Genomic DNA, 24585 nt, shown 5'->3' on the forward strand with positions numbered 1-24585 from the left:
GACTTGTCAGCCTACAGCAGATATGACAGGGGGGTCCACTGTCCTGCAGGTTTAGATCTCACCCTGGGTCAGCACACCTGAATCAAATGATTAGTTCATTCCCAGGCCTCTGGAGAACTTCAAGACATGTTGAGGAGGTCATTTATCCATTTAAATCAGCTGTGTTGGATCAAGGACACGTCTAAAACCTGCAGGACATGCCCTCGAGGCCTGGCGTTCGACGCCCCTGAGTTATGACAGCATATTTATGTTGCACCACAGTGTGGCTGTGGCAATGCTGCTCAATCCAAAGAATTTCTGTTGACAAATAACTGTGCAGCATGTGTCCAGCCATGTTAGTGACAACACACATGTTACAAGGAAATATTTGAGATGGTTTGCTGAGGGATGCATCTGCATCTCCTGTGACATCCTGTATAAACAGCGATGCACCTGGGATACTCAGCGGCGGACTTTTCTTCTTCGTTATTGGCAGTTGGCAAACGACGAATTGGTACACTACCGCCACGCACTGGTAGGAGGTACATATGTAAATGTGTGCATTTAAACGACAGAAACAGAAATGAGTTAATGAGTCCAGAGAGTTATCGCTTGTGCTGCCTCCGGAGTCAGACTGGACAATTAAATTATTAGCAAATTATCTGGCTGACTGAAACCATTGCATTAGTAAATGTAGTATTATGCTATTTACTATTAGTATTACTGTTTACTAATTGTTTCTTCGTGTAATAGAACACTGTACTATGGAATATCATGTAAAACGTAATATGTTAGCACTGTGATCAAATATCCAGCAGAAACTATTTGAATGTGCTCGCTGCTGCTTTTCTTTGTTTTGCTTGTAAACACTGATTTTAAAGGCCGCAGATCTTTACGCTGTTGTTAAGAGAAATGTTTTATGCTCATATTTTGACATTTAGATGTTTAGATGGTGAGTGGAATAAACATGGCAGTGAGGGGGATCTACCATATTGCCACGTTCCAAAGCAGCGAGGGGGAGGGGCAAAGATAAGATTATCCACACGGCTGAATAAGCCTAAGGCTTCTCGATACCCATTGGTCATAACATTTCCAAACCCCGCCCATCTTTGTGTAACAAGGCATTCATTGGCAGAGAGAGCCGTCAGTGGTAAAGCGGGCGGGGTTTCTTTGGTTGCGAGTTTTATCAGATAGGAGCAGAAATTTTGATTTCTCTTCTCCGCTTTCAACAAGCACCGGTCGTTCCCGTCTTCCCGTCGTTTCCGGTCCTGCAACCAAGGACTCAGCTATGGTTTCAAAGAAGGGCAGCAAAGGGAACCCAAAACCAAAAGGTGGGTTTGATTCTGTCACGATAGCGTCGGCTGGGATGATGTAGCCGCCAGCTTTCACTGGCAGGCCTTTGGAAGTTGATTGGCTGTCGCTCTGTTATTTCATCCTAGCTAGCTGCTCCGCGCGGGGATGGTTTAGCCGTGGTTCAGGAGTCGGTGTTGAGAGACTGCTGGCTGAGCGACACCTGAGTGCTTTTGTTGGTTAGCGCTGCCTCCAGCGCGGATAGTTGTAATTATCGCAACAGCGCAGGTCTGCCTGACACGGCCGCTCCACCCAGCCTTCAGGTCGGTTCACCATGGCGACTCTAGCTCCCGGGATTACCGGGCAACATTGCCTCGCACGCGACAGATAACGTTAGCCGTCTCTCGTGAGGCTTCGTTGCGTTGGTGATGTTGGCAGGCCTGTTGGGCCAGTCAGTGTGGACTGCGGGACCCCGCCCCCAGTTTATCCCCGTCACTTTCTGCTCACGTGTCAGTATCCGCGGTGGGCTCCTACGTGGCTCCCGGGGCTCTCCTCCATCCAAAGGCTCTCCTCCATGGTTGTAGTTTCAGGCCCGTCGCTGAGCCTGCGCAGTCTTCTGTTTAATCTCAGTCCCGTTTTTGTTTATTTTTGGAAATAACATGTGAGGTGCAAAAAAATGAAATATTCGTTGTCACATCTTAACGTACTTTATGATTGAGTAAGGTGATGAGTCAAAGGCCGATGAGGGCCCCATGTGCTGAGGCTCACATGCAGAGTACACTCTGTCCTCACTGTGCTCGTTTACAGTTCTCCCTTTGCACATCTCAGGGTTAAGGTTAGCACAGGAAACTATACGAGCAGGTCATGACAGTGTTCTGCAAACGATGGATAAAGACTCCACTGTGGTGACAGCGGGAGATGAGCATCTGGTTAGTGTGCTGAAGACCTGAAACACTAAGACAGCTTATACTGAGCTGTCTTTGTTTAGCTGGCACAGATCAGGAAAGAACAAGACCAACATAACATATGGAAAATAAAAATGTTTAGTTCATTGTTAGTTAACCACTCCACTCTTGCTGTTTTGCCCCACTTTTCTCCAGCTCTCTGACTGTGAATGAATCTCAAAGAGGACAGGGCATGCTCACTACTGGAGCAGTGCAAAATCCCATATTTCCCCCCTCGTTTCAATATGATCTGTAACAGCTCCGTAGAGGTAACATGTCTCTTTACATCAAGCTCAGTGCCTGTTAAAACACTCCGTGTCTAACCTGCTTCGTCCCACGCTCTCCATCCTTCCTTATGTTGCATAATTCACTTAATTAAAGCATGTAATACTACGTTTGCCTCTATTTTCCAGCACGTAGATGTAGCAGACGTGTTGAAGAGTTTTGCATGCTGTAGTAAATCCAAAGGCAGTGTGACGTTTAGAAAAACCTGTGGCCCAGAATAGAACCGGTGCTTTTGGTCTCCAAAAACATTTTCATAGTTTGACTAATTGTTGCAGATAATACCTCCGTTTTTCTGTCTTTTTCACAGAGTGTGCAACTAGAGTTGGTTCTTTGTCAACATAGGGAAACTTAGCTGTACTTTGATAAGTCCAAGCATAGCTCCAAGTTGATTAGGTGAACACATGAATGTGTGTGAGGTCCAGGTATTGACCTGCAGGGGAATCCCAAGAACTGCAAAAGCAGCCATTTTTGTTTGGTGGTTAATGCTTTTCCTGACCCTTCCCTCGACATCCCTGTAGCCCAGGGGTGGGCTCAGAGGGCTGCACGAGAAACTGGACTGTCGTGGAACGCTGCTCGAATAAACCGATCTCTTTATAAACTGCTATTAATAAGAGTAGATAGAGCTAGGCAAGGCATGTGTGGCATAAGCACTGGAAAAATGCTAACGTTTTATTACTATTTATTTAACAATCGTAAACGAACTATTCATTTTTTTGCAAAATTCAAAGATTTAGAATGTTCTATAAAGTGCTGTTGCTATGTGACTTGTAGTTTAATGACTCCATCTGCAGCTTTTCCAGGGTTTTCTTGTTGGGTGAGAGAAATATCGTCTCTTTGCAGCTTTGAAAGATGCATTAAGGTCATGTTCAGTGTTTGAAGCAGAAATGCATCTGAGAACTTGTTCATAAAAAAACAAAGCAAACAAACCACAGTGTTAGCACTTGGCCCAGGCTGTCAGCATGTTGTGGAAAAGTGAAAACTCCGTCCGTCAGTGCTTTTGTCTTGGTAAACTATTTTCTTTATAACATTAGTAACATGGTTTTAGCTCCGACTTACACACTGGCTCCTGGTGTATAACACAAATAACTGCAATCCCAAATGTAGTTCTGGCTTTTCATTTAAGTCAGTTTAACAGATTTGTGCTGCCATTGGTTTTAAACTCTGCCTGTTTGTCCCATTTCAGCCTAACCAAGTATACAGTTACCTCTATCACCAGACCTCTAATGTTGTAGTCAGTTTTACTGAGGGCATTGCTACCAGGTCTCTGCAATCTTATGTTATCCCACGTACAAACAGTGGACTGTGTCATGGACGTCACCACTCCAGAGACAAAGAGACAAAGAGACAAAGTCAAAACTGTATCAAACTTGACAAATTTAAATGCTCAGTTCACCACTGGAAGCCCCCAGTAGGCTCAGCCTTTTACAGCATAGTTAGAGAGCCAGCCCTAACTATATGCTTTAGCAAAAAGGAAAGTTTGAAGCCTAATCTTGAAAGTAGAGATAGTGTCTGTCTCCTGAATCCAAACTGGAAGCTGGTTCCACAGAAGAGGGGCCTGAAAACTGAAGGCTCTGCCTCCCATTCTACTTTTAAATACTCTAGGAACAACAAGTAGGCCTGCAGAGCGAGAGCGAAGTGCTCTAATAGGGTGATATGGTACTACAAGGTCATTAAGATAAGATGGGGCCTGATTATTTAAGACCTCGTATGTGAGGAGCAGGATTTTGAATCCTGGATTTAACAGGAAGCCAATACAGGAGAAATCTGCTCTCTCTTTCTAGTCCCTGTCAGGACTCTTGCTGCAGCATTTTGGATTAGCTGAAGGCTTTTCAGGGAGTTTGTAAAAGAACCTGATGGTAACGAATCACAATAGTTGAGAATAATACATGCATGAAGTATTTTTTTTCAGCATCACTGATACAGGATGCAAAATGGCACAAATGATCCTGTCCATGATCTTTAGACCCTCAGTGCATTAAAAACAGCCGCGACTCTGTAGGCTTCTAACTGCTGTAAGTAAATACAGTCACATTCAGAGTGATTCACTTCACTAGATTGTGAAGAGTCATGATAGCCTGAGAACTATGAGCAGGTGAAAGAGGCGTGTCGTATCATGCACTTTCAGTGCTCTGAAGTAGAGCAGAAAAGTGATGTATCAGAACCGGTCTGTTTACTGTTGATTTGAATGCAAGAACTCAGTCCTACACATTTGTGTTTTATTTGTTCCATATGTGTAGAAAGGATGTGTCCTGGTTAAAATCACTCCGATTCCTCAGCTTTCTCCATATTTATGACTGCTTGGTTATAAGAAAGAGATTTGGGCTGGTTGTCTCCTCTCCTGGAGCACACAAAGCGCTTATCAACCATTCACAGCCTTTCATACTCCAGTAGATGCATCAGAGAGAAACTGGGGTTCGTGTCCTGCCCAGTTGTGTTTGGCATGTAGACTGGAGCAGAACCACCCGTCTGTCAGCCATGTCTTCCTCCAAATTTACTCAGGCAGGTCCTTTTCACTGCTAACCAATGGCTGCAAGACGTGTGCACTTTGTTACCTCATGTGATCAAACAGTGACAGCTGCTCACTTAATATTGACTCTAGATTAAAGAGGGGACAGTGAAGCGTGCTTGTCGGGACTTTGGAGCATGTGATCATACCTGGATGCTAGATCTCGTCCTCTTTGTCATTGGTGTGTTTCTGCTGAAATGTGCACTTTCCCATTTCTCATTATGTTTCTCATTATGTTTCCTTGTCACATGCCTTCTTGACTTTTCCACATTACCGTCCCTCAGGGCTGCTGCTTCCCCTCTCCAAAGGGCTGGGATCTCAGATGGAAGGGTAATGGCTGCGTCTGCTCCTCGGGGGCTGATGTGTGATGTTTTGTGTCCTTTGCGTTTGCTGAGCGTGTTGTTGTTCTAAATCCAACCCTGAGCACGGCGGTGGCTCCATGTAACCTTGCATGAGAGCACAGCGTTTGTGCATCTGTGTCAGGTATCGTGTTTTGGTTTGGAGCCGTCATAATATGCTGTGTGATTAATTTTGCAGAGCCAAATGCATGATGCAGAAATTTAACTCAACATGAGCATTTTATGCTGATGTCCAGAGAATAAGTTCAAAACCACGAATACAGTGGCGGTGCCAGAGACTCCTAATATGCAAAGACACATGGTGCATAATGCAGAGGTTACACAGCTGTGGCACAGTGAGGAACAAAGGCGCAGAGGTGCTACCAAAATAAAACAGGAAGGGAGACATAACGGACATTGGAATGGCATTTTACACATGGAGCGAGAGGAGGATAAGACAGGGAAACATGGAAGACGAAGGACAAACACAGAAATGGAACGTGACAGGAAACTAAAAGCAACCCTCAAAGCCTAAATAAGACCAACAAGAGCTGAAGACTCGATATAGACGAATATAATGGAAGTTAATAAAGAAACCAGAAAGAGCCAAAGAAAAACAAACAGTCAGTTCGTCTTTCTTTAACTTTAAATGATAAACTCAAATGTCTTTTTCATTAATGTTTCATATCCATTGGCTTTCAGTCTGATGTTTTGTCTTCCAGTCCAGTTGAAATGTGGTTAGAGAGGTTGTAAAGACACCTGTGGATAGGGCTGCACGATTAATCGTTAGAAAATCCCGATCTCGATTCATACTTGTGTGCGATCTCATTTCCAAATGACAACGATTTAAAAAAAAAGACGACGATTGTACCGCGTTTTGATCCGGGACGTAATCTGCATGAAAACAAGCGCTCACTCTTCCTGCTCAACAAATGATAAGGGCGGAGCCTTATACCACGTGATACAGAAGCTGCCGTGTGATGCTAAAATTAGCGGGAAAAACAACGGAGAGCACGTCAGGGATGACGAGAAAGTGACAGGAGAAAATCCGTCCCGGTCAACCACCCAAACATCAATAACGGGAACCTTATACAGCGCTTCCCTATACCCGTCGAACTCGCGCAGGCACAAAGAAACTACGGAGGCTATTACTTATCACCTGACCAAAGATATGGCTCCATCAACACTGTGCAAAACGAGGGATTTAGGAAAACGATCAACACCCTAGACAAACGCTACACAGTGCCGTCCCGCAACTATTTTTCTATTGTTGCACTACCTGCTCTATACACGCAGCGTCGAGCAACGGTGGAGACGGAATTGTTTTTATGTTCAGTCTCAACTGTTACGAAGTTGGTGTGCAGTTAATAAGTGCAATAAATATTTATACTGGAAAAGAGAATCGTGAGAGAATCGTGATCTCAATTCTAAGCCAAAAAATCGTGATTCTCATTTTATGCAAAATCGTGCAGCCCTACCTGTGGACACCTGGAACTGCACAGTTGCTCAGAGTTGACTAGTTTGTTTGTCCCTGTGATCTAATCAAAGTAGCTCGACGCTAGCTTCAACAGACAGCAGTCTGATCTAATGCTAGTGACTTTCTGGGGATCTGTCACAACAAAGCCCGGCGTGGGGTTGGTTCCTGCACATAGGTCGCTGCCACCATCAGTGAAATGTGCTGCGTACTGCAGCAGATCCTGGCGCCACAAACTGAACCAGCCTGCTGCACTGAGGAAGTGCATGCAGCTGCAGTCGTATGACGTGGCTTTTAAAATGTGTGTGTTTGAAAACATGGTGCCCCAATGAGGAAAAAATGTTCCTGTAAAAGCTGGCTGAAGATCAGAGCTCTGCAGAGACCGTGCAGAGCTCCAGTGTCCTCTGTAGTACACAAAGCTGTGCACATGTGGACGTGCATGAGCTTGGACACACTCTAAAAGCTTGAGGGAATCGAGGTAAGTTTGAAGGCGTGCACAGCAGCCCTTATATAAGAGGAGCTGCTCGGGCTGAACAGTGTGTTCAGAATGTGACAGAGACTCTGCAGAGCTCTGGAGGACAGCACTGTGCATGTGCGTGTTTGTGCCGTGCTCATATGAACATGGAGTTTACACAACAACAAAGTGGTGTGTTACTGCATGCTTTCAGACGTTTTCTTTTCATGTGGAGCTGTTGGATGCATCCCAGCAAATGGATATGCCTCAGATTTCCTGTTAGTCCTTTTTGGGGTAAAATTGTGTTACTGGATACTTAAAAGCAACAAGTAATCCTCTGAGATCGTCCAGTTTGTGCTTTGTTTTCTGTCACAGCATGAGGGCACGAGGAGAACCGCTTCAGCGTATCTATCAGTGTATACCTCATCCTCTGTAACACGTGTAGCAGCGGGCTGCTCATGAATATTCTAAGTGTGGTCATATAATCAGATTTTGAAAGCGGGCTCTCTGGATCATTCAGCTGCTGTTATTTGTAAAGATGCCCAAATTATTCTAGTCACCATCCATCTCACTGAATTCAGGTGTTTCAATCACTTCCATGGCCACAGGTGTATAAAACCAGGCAGGCTGCATTTGTAATGAGTCGCTCTCAGTGAATCCCAGCGTGGTGCTGTGATAGGACACTAACAAGTCCACTCATGAAATTCCAGAGTCAACTGTTGGTGTTATCACAACAAAGTGGAAGCGGTTGGGGACGGCGGCAGCTCAGCCACAAAGCAGTAGGCCACGTCACAGAGCCCTATGCTGAGGGCCCAGTGGTCACCACAGGGCCCAAGGTCTACCAGAGCACTGAACACAGAGTGGGCCAAGCACCTGCATCCAAGCCGTATATCAGCCAGCACAGGTCCTCTGGGTTCTAGATCAGTGGACGCTGTTCTCTGGATTGAGAACACATTGAGTCTGGGATTGGGAGTTCATACTTGGTTCCAGTGAAGGACCTCTCAATGCTTCAGCTTATAGAGACCATTCCAAGGTCCAGACACTGTGGGAGCTGGTTCTTAGTGTACTTGGTATCTGACCTGACAGATGTGCTTCTGTTAGAGTGGCTAAGAGCTCCATAAACACACTTCAAGCCTTTTCAGAGAAACTGAAGCTGCTGTAGCTCCAAAGGCTGGGCCTGTGGACTCAGACTGGTGGTACGTGCATATGAATGTTTGATGTTGAGGATCAGATAATAACTGCTCTGCAGAGGTCGTCCAGTGCCAGTTCTTTGTTTATTTACATGTTCTAATGTTCATTTTGTAACATGTAGTTATGTAATTGTTTTGTCTCATATTATTCATTTGCCGTCTTGTGGGCATAATGGACTGAACATGTTTTGGCAGCATCACAGAGTAACATCACAAGTGAGCAAACAGAGGTGTGTCTCTGCCACACTGTTTGCATATCCAGTGTCAGTTGGGTCAGTAAGACTAAGGATGGTCGTCAGCCCTCATTCCCTTCATCTGTTGGAAGTCTTAATAATTCCAACGAGGAGAACATGCCTGTGGAAACCGGAAATACTCGCTGTGTTCACAATGTTGCCACATAGCTGCTTGTAGCAATGCTATTGTGCAATTGTACCAGTACAGAATATAGCATTAGAACCTGCTTCTTACAGAAAACAAAACACAGTGACAATAAACGGCTGTTCTGTTCTATTCTGTTCTATTCTGCTTTGTTCTGTTCTGTTCTATTCTGTTTTGTTTTGTTCTGTTCTATTCTATTCTGTTCTGCTTTGTTTTGTTCTGTTCTGTTCTATTCTGTTCTATTCTATTCTGTCCTGTCCTATTGTGTTCTGTTCTGTTCTGCTTTGTTCTGTTCTATTCTGTTCTGTTCTGTTCTGTTCTGTTCTGTTCTATTCTGTTCTGTTCTGCTTTGTCCTGTCCTGTCCTGTCCTGTTCTATTCTATTCTGCTTTGTTCTGTCCTGTTCTGTTCTATTCTGTTCTGTTCTGCTTTGTCCTGTCCTGTCCTGTCCTGTCCTGTCCTGTCCTGTCCTGTTCTATTGTATTCTGCTTTGTTCTGTCCTGTTCTATTCTGTTCTATTCTGTTTTGTTTTGTTTTGTTCTATTCGGTTCTGTTCTGTTATATTCTATTCTGTTCATTCTGTTCTATTCTGTTTTGTTTTGTTCTATTCTGTTCTGTTCATTCTGCTTTGTTCTGTCCTGTTCTGTTCTATTCTGTTTTGTTCTGTTCTGTTCTGTTATATTCTAGTCTACTCTATTCTGTTCTATTCTGTTCTATTCTATTCTGTTCTGTTCTATTCTGTTTTGTTCTGTTCTGTTATATTCTAGTCTACTCTGTTCTATTCTATTCTGTTCTGTTCTATTCTGTTTTGTTCTGTTCTGTTCTGTTATATTCTAGTCTACTCTATTCTGTTCTATTCTGTTCTATTCTGTTCTGTTCTGTTTTGTTTTGTTTTGTTCTGTTCTATTCTGTTTTGTTCTGTTCTGTTCTGTTATATTCTAGTCTACTCTATTCTGTTATATTCTATTCAATTCTGTTCTGTTCTACTTTGGTCTGTCCTGTTCTGTTCTATTCTGTTTTTTTTCTGTTATATTCTGTTCTATTCTATTCTGTTATATTCTATTCAATTCTGTCCTGTTCTATTCTATTCTGTTCTATTCTGTTTTGTTCTATTCTATTCTATTCTGTTATATTCTATTCTGTTCTATTTTGTTCTGTTCTATTCTATTAAATTCTATTCTCTTCATTTATATTCTTTTCTATTCTGTTTTGTTTTGTTTTGTTCTGTTCTATTCTATTCTGTTCTATTTTGTTCTATTCTATTCTCTTCTGTTATATTCTATTCTGTTCTATTTTGTTCTGTTCTATTCTATTAAATTCTATTCTCTTCATTTATATTCTTTTCTATTCTGTTTTGTTTTGTTCTGTTCTATTCTATTCTGTTCTATTTTGTTCTGTTCTATTCTATTCTGTTCTATTTTGTTCTGTTCTATTCTATTCTGTTATATTCTATTCTCTTCATTTATATTCTTTTCTATTCTGTTTTGTTCTGTTCTATTTTGTTCTGTTCTATTCTATTCTGTTCTATTTTGTTCTGTTCTATTCTATTCTGTTCTATTTTGTTCTGTTCTATTCTATTCTTTTCTATTCTGTTTTGTTCTATTCTATTCTTTTCTATTCTGCTTTGTTTTGTTCTGTTCTGTTCTATTCTGTTCTGCTTTGTTTTGTTCTGTTCTGTTCTATTCTGTTCTATTCTATTCTGTCCTGTCCTATTGTGTTCTGTTCTGTTCTGCTTTGTTCTGTTCTATTCTGTTCTGTTCTGTTCTGTTCTGTTCTGTTCTATTCTGTTCTGTTCTGCTTTGTCCTGTCCTGTCCTGTCCTGTTCTATTCTATTCTGCTTTGTTCTGTCCTGTTCTGTTCTATTCTGTTCTGTTCTGCTTTGTCCTGTCCTGTCCTGTCCTGTCCTGTCCTGTTCTATTGTATTCTGCTTTGTTCTGTCCTGTTCTATTCTGTTCTATTCTGTTTTGTTTTGTTTTGTTCTATTCGGTTCTGTTCTGTTATATTCTATTCTGTTCATTCTGTTCTATTCTGTTTTGTTTTGTTCTATTCTGTTCTGTTCATTCTGCTTTGTTCTGTCCTGTTCTGTTCTATTCTGTTTTGTTCTGTTCTGTTCTGTTATATTCTAGTCTACTCTATTCTGTTCTATTCTATTCTGTTCTGTTCTATTCTGTTTTGTTCTGTTCTGTTATATTCTAGTCTACTCTGTTCTATTCTATTCTGTTCTGTTCTATTCTGTTTTGTTCTGTTCTGTTCTGTTATATTCTAGTCTACTCTATTCTGTTCTATTCTGTTCTATTCTGTTCTGTTCTGTTTTGTTTTGTTTTGTTCTGTTCTATTCTGTTTTGTTCTGTTCTGTTCTGTTATATTCTAGTCTACTCTATTCTGTTATATTCTATTCAATTCTGTTCTGTTCTACTTTGGTCTGTCCTGTTCTGTTCTATTCTGTTTTTTTTCTGTTATATTCTGTTCTATTCTATTCTGTTATATTCTATTCAATTCTGTCCTGTTCTATTCTATTCTGTTCTATTCTGTTTTGTTCTATTCTATTCTATTCTGTTATATTCTATTCTGTTCTATTTTGTTCTGTTCTATTCTATTAAATTCTATTCTCTTCATTTATATTCTTTTCTATTCTGTTTTGTTTTGTTTTGTTCTGTTCTATTCTATTCTGTTCTATTTTGTTCTATTCTATTCTCTTCTGTTATATTCTATTCTGTTCTATTTTGTTCTGTTCTATTCTATTAAATTCTATTCTCTTCATTTATATTCTTTTCTATTCTGTTTTGTTTTGTTCTGTTCTATTCTATTCTGTTCTATTTTGTTCTGTTCTATTCTATTCTGTTCTATTTTGTTCTGTTCTATTCTATTCTGTTATATTCTATTCTCTTCATTTATATTCTTTTCTATTCTGTTTTGTTCTGTTCTATTTTGTTCTGTTCTATTCTATTCTGTTCTATTTTGTTCTGTTCTATTCTATTCTGTTCTATTTTGTTCTGTTCTATTCTATTCTTTTCTATTCTGTTTTGTTCTATTCTATTCTTTTCTATTCTGTTTTGTTTTGTTCTGTTCTATTTTGTTCTGTTCTATTCTATTCTGTTCTATTTTGTTCTGTTCTATTCTATTCTTTTCTATTCTGTTTTGTTCTATTCTATTCTTTTCTATTCTGTTTTGTTTTGTTCTGTTCTATTTTGTTCTGTTCTATTCTATTCTGTTCTATTTTGTTCTGTTCTATTCTATTCTGTTCTATTTTGTTCTGTTCTATTCTGTTCTATTTTGTTCTGTTCTATTCTATTCTGTTATATTCTATTCTCTTCATTTATATTCTTTTCTGTTTTGTTTTGTTCTATTCTGTTCTGTTCTGCTCTGTTCTGTTCTGCTCTGCTCTGTTCTGTTCTGTTCTGTTCTGTTCTGCTTGCAGTCACTGGGTAAGGACCTCACGGTGTCGTGACAGTTTTCAACACATTTGCCAAATACAACAATCACTGCATTTCTTGGATTTCTTTGTTCATGATTTGCATTCTGCTGAGGCTGCTTAAAGTTTCTCAGCCCTGAACCAGTTTTCATGTGCAGTATATTGCCGAGCTCTTGTTTCTAAGGTTTTGTGTGTAATTGCTGGTACATGCACTAACTTTAAGCTTCAAACAGGCCGGTTATGTAACAGCACGTTAGCAGGACTTCATTTGTGTCAAAGCCTTTGTGAAAGCTCGTTTTTCCTGTGTTGGCTGTGAGAGTGGCACCTGTGGCTCACTCGGTGAAGTTATGTGGGGTTGCTCCTGCCTCGGGTGGAGAAACGATCTGATAAATTGCTGACGTAGCTTAACTGTGCAGCTGGGAAGAGGGCTGTGTTTTCCAAAGACACAATGCAGCATGCCTGCTTGGTGAAAAACAAACAGAAAGCCCAACATTCTTTTATTTTGGTAGACTTCATTGTTAAAGACAAATATTCATTAACTTAACAAACGTGCACTAAAGTTTATAAAGGAGTCTTTATGGGGCTTCCATTTAAACATAAGATCTACTTCATTTACCATGTGGTAGGGACCTGGGCCGTCGTAGTGTAAGGATATCCTCCAACAATCAGGCGATCCCTGTAAGAAGCAACGACAACAGCGGAGAAAGCTCAGGCAGAACCAGGCTCAGGGAGGGGCTGTAATGTGCTGCCACCAGCTGTGGGTGAGGACAAGACAAGTACGGGAGACAGGTCAAAACATGCATTATGGGAGAGAGTGCGAGAGTGAATGAAGCTTTTTAATCAACAGCCTGATGATTATTGAAACCTTTGACAAATGTAACCCTCCCTGATAGACGCTGCTCACAACACGGTGTTTCTTTACCTTGGCTCTAGCTCAGCAAACTGGGACTGTTGTGGAGGCCACACCAAGTTTGGATCCATTATAGTTTGAATTTGTCAATGTTTAAGTTCTCAGACATAAAAAAGCAAAGTTAGTATTTGGTGGGGCTTTATTTGGACATGTTACAGTAGCACAAACCAACTGAAACCAGTTTATGAGAAAAACAAGCCTCCTGATGATTGACCGTGACTGATGGTGCTGCACGCTGTGTTCATCTGTAGCGTCTGGAACCCCCTCAGTTCATGGCAGAGATGTTTGATCTGAGTCCATGCTGATGGTTGGAGTTTCATCTCATTTTAACCAACAAGCCCGTGATTGGTGAAGTGGTTTGTTCCCAGTTACATGCAGTGGCACAAATGTCTCTTCATGTAGTTACGTGTTTGTTATGTGTGTGACATGTTGCAGCTGTCTGCTCTGACATCCTTCCAGGACCTTGTTTTACTGCTGCTGTAAGAATACTGAAGGTGCAGTCGGCAGGTGCACCCTGCAAAGTAAACATGGAGGATTTTAAAGTTCACAATATCAGGCAGGGAGCGTTTAAATAATGTCCTCCCCTCTCTGTGCGAGGGCCAGCTGGTTTAACAGCACTATTAATAGCTGTGTATGACCTCTAGAAGCCATATCGTCTCAGAGAGAAGAATGGCACGCATGATGACGCTGGATGAGCAACAGAAAGAAAGCCAGTAAACAGAGAGAGAGGGCGGGGCCACATAGAGGGAGCGGCTGAGCTGATATTCGCCGTCGCTGGGCTGCACGCTTCTTTTTGGCCGGTTAACCTCCTGTTGGTCCACCATACGCCATAGATGGGTGATCCAGTGACCCTGGAGTCTGCCGCCTCTCCTGGTGTTACAGCAGTGCCCGCAGTGCTAGCTGCAGAAAACCAAGGTGAGGCTATCGAATACCAAGCAGCATGGCCTGGGTGGACGAGTATTTAATACCTGCTGGAGGAGCGAGTGTTCAGTCTTAACATCCAGGTGTGTTACGATGCTGTGATCCAGATGTGTGACTGAGTGAGAGCTTCTTCTAACACGTAGTCACGCCTTTGCTGCTGCTGCCTGCTGTGAGTTAGATTTACACTCCCAGCTGCAATCATGCCCACGTATGGATTCATCCAGAAACACACAAACGTCTGCAGAGGAAAAGATGATGTCACAGCACAGGTTGGATGAGTTGGGGACCTGGCATGTTTCAGGTGTGCAGAGGAAGGAGGTTTGACCTAGCATGTAGCGGACTTTAGCACCTGTTCGTTCTCTCTGCCACCATGTTCTCACAGCGAGCGTGTCTTTGTCACTCCAAGAATAGATCCTTGGCTACACTCTACTGTCCCAGCACCACATACACGGCACTGGCACAGTAATGTCCTCAAATGATTTCAGATTATTTACACCAGGGAAATGTGACTGCTGTGGAAAATGCACCGTCAGAAATCTGAGGGTGCGAGTGATTCACAGCCTCAGGAAGAGAGAAGAACTCTGAATCTGATCGATTTACTGCAGAGCAGCAGAATCAGGCCCTGATCCACTCACACAAGCTTTCTTTGAAGGGTCAGATCTGCTGTTTGTTTCCTCTGAGTGGACACACAGTGGTGGGAGGGGTGAAAGGGCATGGTGTCCAAACACCTGAACTATGTGGTGACCTCCTGGAAATAAGGGTGGAGCTAAAATCTGCTTTTTTTTCCCCCCCTTTCTTTTTTTAAGCAACATTCTGGTTCACGCTCCACAGCAGCCCGCAGTGTGGGGGCCCGGCGGCGCCCAGTGTGGGGGCCCGGCGGCGCCCAGTGTGGGCATCCTGTGGGGGCGTGTTTCCTGGGATTAAGCATGCTCAGAGTTTCAAAGTGAGGGCAGTTTATGGATGTACGTCCAAAGCTCAGACTGTCCTCAACATTTCTTTGAACACTTCGTCCTGCAGGTGTGTTCACACCGTGCAGTTGGGCTTCATAAACACACAGGAGGACTTCAAGCTCCTCGCTGTGTTCACTGCTGTTTCGTCGCTCTCATCATTAGTCACACTTGTAACTCTAAAGTAGCATTAAGGTCAATGTACTTCAACTTCTATTTCAATGTTCTGAGTGTGTAAAGGAAAAGTTTGTGAGGGCCACAGCTGAACCTGACATCACGTGTGTTGTCTTTCCAGATGGTGCTAAAAGCCAGCCGTCTAACAAGAATGGGAAGAAGGCCGACTCCAGTGGCAGCAGCTTCTTCACCTGGTTCATCGTGTTGGCCCTGCTGGGCGTCTGGACGTCTGTAGCTGTGGTCTACTTTGACCTGGTTGACTATCAGGGAGTTCTTGGTGGGTACCCCCCCCCCCCCCCCCCCCCCACACACACACACGCCTAGAGGAACTTCCTGGGAAGGTGTGGCAGTAACCAGTTTGGCTTTTGTTGTCATCTGTCCACAGACTACGCCTAAAGTAAACCTCCACCTGCAATAAGAACCAGTCTAACTGTCGTTACCGGAGCATTAAATTCAGACCAGCAGTTATTACTAGTGAGCCTCAGTCTGCTGCTGTCTCAACACTTTAAACCAAATACTTTGGTGAACAGCCTGCCAGTCACATTAAAGCCAGTCAGATGAAATGAAGCTTGTAATGGTTGCATCTAACACAGCAGCATTTCTGTAAGTTAGCTTAAAGCTAGGTGCAGACTTTGCCTGCTGAGCCACGCGTGTAGAGGACGGCTGAAGCTGCTGCAGCCTGCCTGTCTTTGACCACAGCCGCCTGCATTAATGATAAATGGTCCATTCTTGTGTGTATGAAATGTGATTGTGTTTTATCTCTTAACCCTGTCTTTGTTACATTATGTGTGTTTTATTATTTGTTTGTTTTGCATGCAGATAAGGCTAAGGGCTTACAAATTAACCTGTCTGAAGCATTGCAAGGTAAAAACCCATAATGTATATTCTGCATATGTGAACAAAAATGACTGTTGTCACACACACTGTTTGCAGAGCCCTGAGTCGTGTAGTGTTTGGCAGGAACATATGCAGCGCTACACACATCCACAAACACTACGTATGCAGTTCAACACGCCCTTATAGTCGACCTAAACTGGCACCTCTGTGTACAGTGACACGCTTCATGTAGCACTCAGAGCCCACAGGAATCAGCAGCTGTAGAGAAAGGTGGAGTGAAGGCAGCCAAGCTGCCACACAGGCTGGAGGCTCGTCCCTAACCCTTGGTCACTAAGGACACATATGTAAGCAACAAGTTGGCTGTGGTCGGTGGAGGAGTGCACAGCCTTGCAGCGTTGGTTCCTGAGTGTGATTCAGCTGGTGTGACTGGTGTGGTCACACTGGTCTCCAGCTGCAGTGTTCATGTATGATCTTAGAAACGCAGGCATCATGTAGGAGCAGTGGTTGGTAAACTGTCTTTCTCTAAAGGAAGCATTGTTACACCCATGTTTGACTTTAATACATTTGCCTTTAAAGTCATTTCTATATCATGATATACAGTTAGAATAATTACAGTAAGCACATGTTTAATGTACACGTATGAGAATTTGTCTAAGTGTGTCTAACTGTGTTTGCTGCTGCTGTAGGTAAACTGGTGGCGTACGACACAGACGGCGACGGAGATTTCGATGTCGAGGACGCAAAAGTTCTGCTAGGCAAGTTGATCAAACTACGATTCACAGCTGTTGTCTCTGTCACAACTACAACAAAAGGAATATTATCATCACAACATCTGCTTACCAGCTGTGATGGCTTTGTGTTTGTGAAGTAGACTAAATGCTAGTTTGGGTTTCTTTTGCATGGCTCACTCATTAGAAACAAGAACTCAGAGCTCCCTGTTTGGCTTTTATTCCAACATGAACATCTGAATGGCCTCAAACACTGGCTAATGCAGTCTAAAGCTTAGCTCTCTACATGAAAAGGTAGCTGCTCGGCCAATCAGGCAGCTTGTAGAGGCTGAATGGAGGCTCGTCACCGTCGGGTATCTAAGAGGGCGTTACTGTTCTTTATTCGCTCACGCAACAGGTTCCTTTAAGGAGCTTTTGTGGTGCTCAGCCTGGACACAGGCAGCATGTGTCTGTTTCAGGAGTCATCTGTAGACACTTCAGGGTTATCTGAGTCCCTTTGTTGGGTCTCTGAGCAGCTTGGCAGATTTTGCAGCTGGTGCATAATATTCGAAGGGAATTTGGGATTTCAGCACTTTCATCATGTCAGCAGACGAACTAGATGAGTCTTAGTGCTGCTTTGGCCTCTGGAGCAGGAAAACGGTGTAAGGCAACTAAGCTGTTTCATCTTATGTGCCCGCTCCAGTCTTTTGGAAATCATAATGTATTCTGTCGTCGCTACATTGGGATAACCCATATTTAAGTTTCAGAGCATCTCCCCTGTTGCCCCCTTTCACCATCCACATTTCCACTATTCTGAGACACGTTCTAATTTGTTCACTGGATTTTGAAAATGTAAGAGAACGTGGTAGTGGTGTGTGTTTGCGGGCAGGAGGGACAGAAAACACACAAGTTTAAAAAACATGTAGTTATCCCAGTTGGGCTTCATCCAATCAGCACAGGTGCAGAGTAAAGAAGGTCAGACACCAACTAGGGAGCCTCAGCAGGACAAACAATCCTGATGTAGCAGGTGTATCAGAGAAGATCAGGAGAGTCTTCTCCAAGCACGGCATCCCAGCGCACTTCAGACCCAGCCACGCACTCACACACAACCTGGTTCATCCCAAACACAAGCTAGCAACACAGTGTGTGCTGTGAAGTGCAGCAAGGAGTGCGCAGACCTCTGCAATGGAGCCACTGCATCAATGCAACGGAGCCGCTGCATCAATGCACTGGATCCACTGCATCAATGCACTGGATCCACTGCATCAATGCACTGGAGCCGCTGCATCAATGCAACGGAGCCGCTGCATCAATGCACTGGAGCCACCTCGACATGACGAGACTCGGCTGTACATGTGCACCTAAAGGTCAAAGGTCACTCTTTGGAGGATGCCAGTGTTCACAGATTGACAGTAAAAGAGAACATCTGTGTCCACTGTGACCGACCGTGGTTGTGGTTTATCACAGCGACTGTCTGCCGCCTGCACTGCAGCCTCAGCCCTCACTCACATCTTGGTCAGGTGATCTCAGCAGGTCACGTGACAGGATGGGGCGAGGTCTCACAGTGGTTTCGCCCAAAGCCTCTGGATGTAATGACCAAACCTTTTTCCACATCTTGGCTCATGTGATGAGGCACATGACGAATGGTGGGTCAATGAGAAGCTGCTGAGGGACGACGCCCACTACCCACCGGGGGCTCCCACTGTTGGTTTTAGAACTGAACGAGTCTCTCGGATAAGAAGGGAACATCTCCAGGTTCACTTGTCTTCATCTGAAGCTGTTAAAACTACCAGAACCTTGACGATGACCATCCTTCTTCTTCATGGGGATGTTTTATCCCCCTTTTATCTGTGTGGAAATAAATCCTCCATGTGTCAGATCGGCCCCCTCAGAGTCATCAGTGATCATTGGACTTCACATGAACCCTGACCCCGGGTCTTCATCCTAAGGATCACATTAAAGCCACAGTAGATCTGTTCATTTGCACCAAAGCAGAAATCTGACACCAGGACACCAAATGCACGTAAGACTTGACTGGTGTCTGAAACTGTGGTTGCCTTTGTTTGTGGCTACATGCTGTCTAACCCTAAATGAGGGTGATTGTGGTAAAGGCTTCCCAGGTCTCACCCTGCTGTGTGCAGGCTCTCTCATTAGTACACATGTATACAGTATTAGAAGCCGAGGAGGACAGCCCGACACATTTTAAACATGTGGTATTCATGCCTGAACAAGCTTTTATGGCCTTGTTCATACTTGGACAGATGTGTGGGGGCGTGTGTGGTCCTGGGCCATCTGCCTCCACATGACCTCTGCTCAGTGCTCTCATTACTTCCTGTAGTTGTCGACATGTCTCAGGTTATTGTGTTGCTGTTGGAGATGCAGCACTGTGACAACTCTGGTTCCAAAGCTGAAGCTGTTTCATTAGAGAAGCTTTCCCACAGAAAGCCAGCGTCAGTGCTCCCTCTCCTCCTCTGGGCTATCTGCACATGATGAGCATGCAGCACGAGTTTCTGATCTTTAAAGAGTGCACGTCTAAACCAGTAGATGACGTGTTGTTCTGCAGTCATGTGCAGACAGCCTGGCTTTGCTGATAAAGTCTGATTCCCTTGCTGTCTAACCTGCAAACTTCTCTGACCTTCTCCTGTTGTTTCCTCTCTTTCCTCCTGCACATCTTTTTCCTTCATTTGGTTTCACACTCTCCTTTTTCTTAGTTTTGTCACCACTTCCTTTCTCTCCTTCACTCCCACGTTTTGCTCCTCAACTTTCCTCCCATCCTCCCCGCCCCCCCTCATTTGCGTAGGCCTGTCCAGTGAGGGCGATGGTCAGGGTGAATCCCAGGTTCTGGATTGGTTAGAAGAAGTGGAGGAGGGCGGCTCTGATTGGTTAAACGGGTTCTTCACGTTCCTGTATGGACTGATAAATCCGCTGGAGCCGCTGGAGGAAGAGGAGGGTGAACACACTGCCTCAGGAAGAGCAAAGGATGTGCAGGAAGAGGATGAGGAGGATGAGAACGAGGAAGCGGTCAGAGGAAGACGACAAGCGAAAGACGATGGAAATCAGGGGCAGAAGATTGTGATTGTTGGCCTCCATAACCAATAGCCTCGGATTCCTGATAAATGTGTTGATCTGTGATCTGAGGGCCCATGCAGGAGCCGGAGCCATGGTGTCAGTATGTTTGGTAGATTTTACACAGCTAGGAAACGTTGGATCACCTCGTCTCCAGCCTGGCTGTGTCCACACCCAAGTTTCATCCTCTGTGACCGGAACAAACTCGGTTCTGGTTTCAAACTGAGGAGAAACTCTTTCTGTTGTTCTGGATACTCAGGAGCACTTTTAGAAGTGGGCGAGTACACTGAGTGCACAGCACTGTTGGCAGCAGCCAATGGCTGTGTGAGATTACACAAAATGCACTCGGACAGCGGCTCACGTGTCCCTCATATGGTCTAACAGTCACTGGTTTAATTTAAATGGCATGAATTAAACCAACAATTGCCCTCGTTATGGTTTTGGACCTGCTCAACACATAACCATGTTAATGGGAGTCAGGAAGTGCAGGAAGAGTCCATCAGGTGATCTCAAGCCACAGCCTCATCGTCCTACGTTTGCTGACTGCGTCTTCGTGGCGTCCTGACTGTAGCTGTCAGATATCGTCGCACCCACGTTCTCTGTGCAGCCACCACCAGCACTCATCACCTTATTAATGATTATGTTTCTGTAACATTGGGCACACACCCATCAGGTTTCATACACCTTTGGGTGCAAGTGAGCTAGCTTCAGGTGGGCCCTGCTAGCAGTACAGCTCAGTATCACAGCATCACTTCAGCACATTCATAGATGGAGCTGATCAGGCTGCTCCGAGCTGGAAATCCAAGTGAGGGAATTTCCCAGATCAAACTGGGAAATTCCAACTTTGAATTTGGATCTAGAACACACTTGGTGCTATTGGTTAGTGGGACTAAAGGACGCGCTACCTCCAGCAGGTACTCCAGCTGTGTAACAGGTACACATCTGTGCAGATGTCAAACTTCAGCTAACATGAAACATGCAGCTCCATGCAGCCTTGGACTGCAGTTCTTCTTCATGAAGCCTCCACACAGTTCACACTTATTAAAGACACACGTGCATGAAATAAGAGGCTCGTCCCTGGATGTTGTTGACTCCATCATGTATGCAGGTTACATGTTAATAAGAACATTTTGGTAGTTACGTGTTTGTTAAACTGCCTTTGTCCAACTGTAGGTTGCCATGTTTGTCTTTAAGCCCTTGTTGCACTCAGCAGTGTCACATTTCGTTCTGTCCACCTCCTCGTCTCCTTTACTCCATAATAAAGAAAAGTGTTTCAGCGACCAGCAGTTGTGAGTTGACACCAATAAAGCGTTTGTTGGGACAGTGTACATGTGCAAGTTCATGCTGTAGGTAACAGTTTGTGTGACTAATGCAGGCAAACGTGTTTGTTTGCAGCTGAATCGACTAATATCAGCCACAAGCTTCGAGATGTGAAACCCACATTTGCTGTATCGACTCGTGCATGTGTGTGTAAGTGTGTTAACGCGCCTGCACTGAACATGATGAATGAAACAGGCTCTTCCTGCTCCGGGGGGGACACACTTCAACTTTGGCATGTGAGACCGACTCACATCCTCAATGCTGTCAAAGCACAAAAACCGTCTGTGACCCAGACGCGAGTGCAGAGCAGGTAGCGTCTCACCTCTTTGCTGTTAGCCGCCGGGCCTGGACCCATCGCCGTGTGTCCACCAACATGCTGAAGATGACTAATGTGGAGCTTCAGCTCACACCTGGAGTGCTTTTTGTAGCTCAACAGTTTCTGAATTTTCAAAATAAAAGTGTGGAATAGTTAAAAATAATAAACTATAAAATGTTCTTAGCAGTCAGTAATATATTAGCCCACCTAAGTTAATTATAAACACTGTGTGTGCAGAATAAGTTCATAAGTAATAAATATGAGCTGAGCTTTGTTCCAGTGATGTTGGAAATAAGGTGACGAGCTACAGCTGTCTCGCTCAGGTCAGAACAGGAAAGTGGAGTTTAATTCTTATTCATGAATTAGAACATATATATATGTACAAATTCTATGTTTGAATGAATTTATCAATTCATGGATTTCAGCAATCGTGTTATTTGGTGTCCAGCCCTTTGCTTGATGCGTCCGAGTCGGCCTGGTCTCTGACAGAAAGTGTCCACCGCTGCTGTAACGAGTGAACTTGGAAACCAGACTGTTCCTGCTCCCTCGTGCAGCCTAACGGTCAGAATATAGTCAGTAATCCTCTGTGTGATACGTGACTTTGTGCAGATGTCAGTGCATTTACAACTTCAGGTACCCAAACAAAATAATCAGTAACAGGAAGTTTACTTCCAATACTTCCTTTTTCTGTGCTGTTGGGTGATTTTCAGACCGTAGATTGTGAGTCAGTCTGGGCAGCAGCAGGAATCGATTAAAAACTACTTAGATAATCTGATATGAGCACATAAGCAGGTTCTTTTGTCAGCTGTTGTTCTTACACTGCCTAACAGTGACCTGTGAGTTCAGTCTTTGTTTCACTGAAACATGTCCACTCTGACCAGTTCACTCCCTCTGTGCTTACTGGGCCACTAAGTATTCACTCCTGCTCCAGTGTTTACCTCAGAATAGACTCAGTATATCACTGTCAGCTATCAGAACTGGCCTGTGGTCAATGCTGTAGATGCTAATGTTGGTTAAACATCCTTTCTTTTTGGCTAACATCAGTACTGTTAGACATCATACACAAGTTACTATCATGGAGCATATCAGCTAGCTCCAGACAGATTGTTGGCTAGCAATAATGTTAGCAAGCAGGGCACATTTAGTTGGCTAGTAGTAACTTAGCTCATAGATGGTCAGTGTGTTTCTAGCTTTAGCTGTCCGTCTGTTACGTTGCCAGACTTATCCTGGAGTCCACTCTGGGAATGAAGTAGAATTCAACTTTATTGTCATTGCACATGTAGAGGAAAGGGCTCATCACACAGCCTTGTGGTGCACAGGTGTTCATTGTGATGGTAGATGAGCAGCGGTTATCCAGCCGGACATGTTGGGGGCGGTTGGTCAGGAAGTCCAGTAACCATTTGCAGATGAGGGAACTGATGCCCAGGTCTGTCAGTTTCCTGATGAGTTGTGAGGGGTGGATTGTATTGAATGCTGAACTGAAGTCTATAAACAGCATTCTGGCGTAGGTGTTGTTGTTGTCCAGGTGTGAGAGGACAGAGTGCAGTGCGATGGAGACTGCATCCTCTGTGCTCCTGTTCTGGCGGTATGCGAATTGGTGGGGGTCCAGGGTGGGGGGGAGACAGGATTTGAAGTGTGCTAGGACCAGTCGCTCTAAGCACTTAGTGATGATGGGGGTGAGTGCTACTGGGCGGTAGTCATTGACGTAGATGGGTTGGAGTTTTTGGGTATCGGGACGATGGAGGTGGATTTGAAGCAGGCCGGTACCACAGCGTGGGCCAAGGACAGATTGAATATGTCTGTGAGCACTCCTGCAAGCTCCCCAGAACACGCTCTGAGAACACGCCCGGGGATGCCATCGGGACCTGCAGCCTTGATCCTGCTCAGCACCGCTCCTACATCGGTGGGGGAGAGAGTCAGAGGTTGGTGGTCCGGCGTCACGTCTGCTTTGGTTGTGGTTGTGGGGTTCCCTCGCTCAAAACGAGCATAAAAGTTGTTGAGCTCGTTGAGGAAGGAGACATCAGAGGATGCGGGGGAGGGTTTGGTGGTCCTGTAGTCTGTAGACGTGAGCTCACTAGCTAATGTTAATAAACTGGTTCATGCTCAGTGTTGTGGATAACTGGCTAAGGTTAGCTTAGCTTGCTAATGTTGTCTCTTGCTCCATGCTTTGAATGTCTCGTCAGTGTTTGTTATGTTGTCCTTACTTGGAGGGTTGTTGTGATGTTTGTGTCGGTCTTTTCGGACACTTGGTATCGCTGTCACCCTGCAGGGCAGGCAGGAGCTGTAGACGCCATGCAGAAGTCTCACACTGATACCGCAGGTGAACAGATTCAGACTGGTCCTCACTACACCTGTTTGTCTTCCCTGTGCTGCACATGAAAGTGTTGCTGTTATAGCATGGCTGTGAATTCACACTCAGCACTGATTACAGTGAGATAAAGTTGAATCTATTTTTGATGTCTAGCATAATTCCAAGGCAGGTGAGGTCAGGTGTGCTTCAAGCAGCTTTGGTGGGCTGTGGATCGTTTCAAACGGTCCGTGAAGTGCAAACGCTGTAGGTCCAACTTAAACTGTTACAATTAAAAGCATTGCAGCACCATGACTTTGATCTTGTTTGTGTGTAACATCAGATGAAAAACCTGGATGTGCGCCTGGGGGAGGAGCTAAGAAAGGTATCGATGTGCAGCTGCATGCATGAAGCTGTGCTGTGTTGCAGTGTGGGTCAGACTGATCAATGAAATTTGAGCTACTCAGCTGTTTGTGGTCATTAGAGCATGTGTTTATTGGATTAACAAACTAAAATCCTGCAGATACGTGTTGATACGTTGGTGCTCGATTATCAAAGCTAGCCTGTGGTAATGCATCTGTAAGAAGCTGCTCGAGTTCCTGTTTTCATCTGAATATTAACAAAGAATATAATACTGCTCGTTCCTCAGAGGGGAGCATGAGAGGCGGCGTGCCTGAGACAGATGTTCCTAATGCCATGCTCGTGCTGGCCTGCTGTGTGGTGACCTCTGATAACAGAGTGAGTCTGAGCATGGCTCTTCCTGTAATGAGTTTTTAATGACTATCACCATCATCTACTCCAGAAAGCTCTCCAAAGAATGTGGGCTCGAAGCTCCGAGAGGCTCTAAAGCA

At 44.2% G+C, this 24585-nt stretch overlaps 1 protein-coding gene across 8 annotated transcripts in view; it reads left to right on the top strand.

The window, feature by feature from the left end:
* Positions 1 to 1119: 1119 nt before the first annotated feature.
* asph (aspartate beta-hydroxylase) overlaps positions 1120 to 24585 on the top strand; it is a 32977-nt gene continuing 9511 nt past the window's right edge. For 3 of the 8 annotated variants that reach the window (XM_086271095.1, XM_086271096.1, XM_086271097.1), the window contains exons 1-4: positions 13903 to 14074; positions 15323 to 15478; positions 16021 to 16065; positions 16725 to 16789. In XM_086271095.1, coding sequence (XP_086127221.1) covers positions 13993 to 14074; positions 15323 to 15478; positions 16021 to 16065; positions 16725 to 16789 — 348 coding nt within the window. In that variant the 5' untranslated portion in view covers positions 13903 to 13992. Of the gene's footprint in view, positions 1311 to 13901; positions 14075 to 15322; positions 15479 to 16020; positions 16066 to 16724; positions 16790 to 24585 lie in introns of those variants that run through there. The other 5 variants (XM_086271090.1, XM_086271091.1, XM_086271092.1 and 2 more) reach the window with 4 other exon arrangements.

This window comes from Aulonocara sp. 'chitande type north' Nkhata Bay, linkage group LG18 (assembly GCF_057382095.1).
Source record: "Aulonocara sp. 'chitande type north' Nkhata Bay isolate Kocher_YH1m ecotype deep benthic linkage group LG18, A_spYH_male_GT1.1, whole genome shotgun sequence".
Taxonomy (NCBI): Eukaryota; Metazoa; Chordata; class Actinopteri; order Cichliformes; family Cichlidae; genus Aulonocara; species Aulonocara sp. 'chitande type north' Nkhata Bay.